General features: G+C 40.0%; 1 protein-coding gene across 1 annotated transcript in view; it reads right to left on the bottom strand.

The window, feature by feature from the left end:
• Window positions 1-2,091, bottom strand: part of LOC106100378 (protein ovo) — a 13,410-nt gene that overhangs the window by 1,444 nt on the left and 9,875 nt on the right. The window contains exons 2-3 of the mRNA XM_013279206.1: window positions 301-2,022; window positions 19-40 (exon numbers count right to left, since the gene is read on the bottom strand). Coding sequence (XP_013134660.1) covers window positions 19-40; window positions 301-2,022 — 1,744 coding nt within the window. The remainder of the gene's footprint in view (window positions 1-18; window positions 41-300; window positions 2,023-2,091) is intronic.

Raw genomic sequence — 2,091 nt, 5'->3', positions numbered from 1 at the left:
TGTAAGATGTATGGATACAAAAAGAGAAAACTCGATAAAGCTGAGCTTAATCAATGTATCAAATAAATGAATAAAATGTATATTATAAAATAATGATTATATATGATATATGATATGAATAACACTGTAATTTTTAATCAATCGCAGTAGGTTGAAGCATAAGTTGATTAAGGCTCAGCGTTACGTAATAACGATTTCTTTCTAATTTAAATATTCAATGTCATCTTTGTAAATGTAAATCGGTTTTAGAATGACATTGAAAAAAGAAAGTATAAGCTTCGCCTTAAAATCAATGAATGCTTACCCTTTGCTGCAAGATTTGAATTTTGCTATCGGCGACAGAGCCTTTCTTCAGACTTACAGCGGCGGCAGGACTGAGCGATGAACTCTCGATGTGGCTGTTGCCGTCCAAGGAGTTGTTCCCGCCGGGCGAAGGCAGCGACACGCCAGTCGGCGAATCCAGCTCCAGTGAGTGACTAGGGAAGGGGAAACCGGGAGATAGTATTTGTTGTCTCTGCTGCAGTTGCACGTGGATTTGAAGTTGCTGCATCTGCCCTTCATTGTGTTGAAGGAGCGCCGGATTCAAATGCATTAACAGATCTGGTCGTTCTTTAGGAAAATTGTACGATGGGCTTTGCTCTTGACTCGCGAATGCTAAGTAGTTTGCTTTCTCGTAATACTGTCTGCTTAGATTTATTTGCTCTGCCAGAGATGGGATGTCCGATGGATTGTGAACTGAGTCTGGCGTTATCGATGAAGATTCTCTTATTTCAGAATCAGTTATAGATTCAACATGGTTATTTAATAAATTGGCAAAGTCTTCCGCAGAATCAGACAAATTTCCTAATATTCCTTCGTTTGATCCGGTAAAGGATAAGGTGGTCGAAAATTGTATATTATCTATTACGTCTTCTCCCATATCGACAACCATAGAAACATCGAAATTACTACCGTAGTTACCAATTGCACCTAAATTTTCTAACTTATTCTCATAGTCTATTTCCTCGTCTTTTAAAGCTAATCCGTAATGTGCATTCTGCATCAAGGAATATTGTTTACCCTGTTCAGGGAAATTAGTTGTGTTCTCATTATTTTCACATTCCATGTTAAATCCATTCATCATATTAAAGTCATTGGAGAAGTTACTGTTGGCATTGAATGAGTTTTGGCCACTTTTAGTTGAAGGACCTAGAGTTTCATAAAAAGGTGGCAGACTGCCTGTCGGTGGACTGTTGGGTCCATAATTTGATCGTCCATCTCGACCGTTTCCACCACTTCCAGAGCCACCTCCGAGGGCACCTCCTCCTCCAGAAGTCGGGGCAGTGCTTCCACCACCAGAACTAAAGTTTGCTGAACCTCCACTGCTCTGTGAACTAGAATTGTTTCCATTGCCACCAGTAGATCGACCATGTCCTGCAGCGGCATTAATAATTCCTGGAATTTTATTTCCTGGACAATTGCGCAAAACCAAAACTGGCCTAGCCAGGATGCCGTTAGCAATTTTTGAACTACTTGTTCTTCTTTGTTCTCTTATCTTTTTTTCTGTCTCTTCATCTTCAGATTCTCCTCGTTTTTTCGCTATGGCGTAATCTATTGGCTGGTCCTGTTCTGGTTCCGGTGTAGGCAGTGTTGGTGGGATAGTAACATCCGACAAATCTTTTTTGCCATCGCGAAACTGAGACTGTGAAGGTGTTCTTTGAATAACTGATACTTTTTGGCATGTTACGTTATGATCGATACTAGGAGATGGTACGGACTCTGGTGATGGAGAGTTTCTGGATGGTAGGACTACAGGTTCACTTTCCAAAGGATCTTTCTCTTCTTTAATGAGAGGTTTATCATCTCCCTTCTTTTCTTCAACTGGCAAATACTGCTTTCTTTCAGCTTGTGTAAGGACATGTCCCCTGTGACTTCCGTAAGGAATATCGCCGCCGAGTATTGATGATATGAATCTTCTCGGTTCTTTTGTACGACGTTCTTGCATAAGTCTTGATCCATTGCTTTCTCCGAACACATCGCGATCTGAAAAAAGAATAACAATAATGAGAAAGACGTGTAATATTAATTTTATTACTGTTTTGGATAATAATA

The sequence above is a fragment of the Papilio polytes genome, unplaced genomic scaffold (assembly GCF_000836215.1).
Source record: "Papilio polytes unplaced genomic scaffold, Ppol_1.0 DF824047.1, whole genome shotgun sequence".
Classification (NCBI taxonomy): domain Eukaryota; kingdom Metazoa; phylum Arthropoda; class Insecta; order Lepidoptera; family Papilionidae; genus Papilio; species Papilio polytes.
The sequence above is the reverse complement of the archived record's forward strand: the minus strand, read 5'-3'. Positions and strand labels throughout refer to the sequence as shown.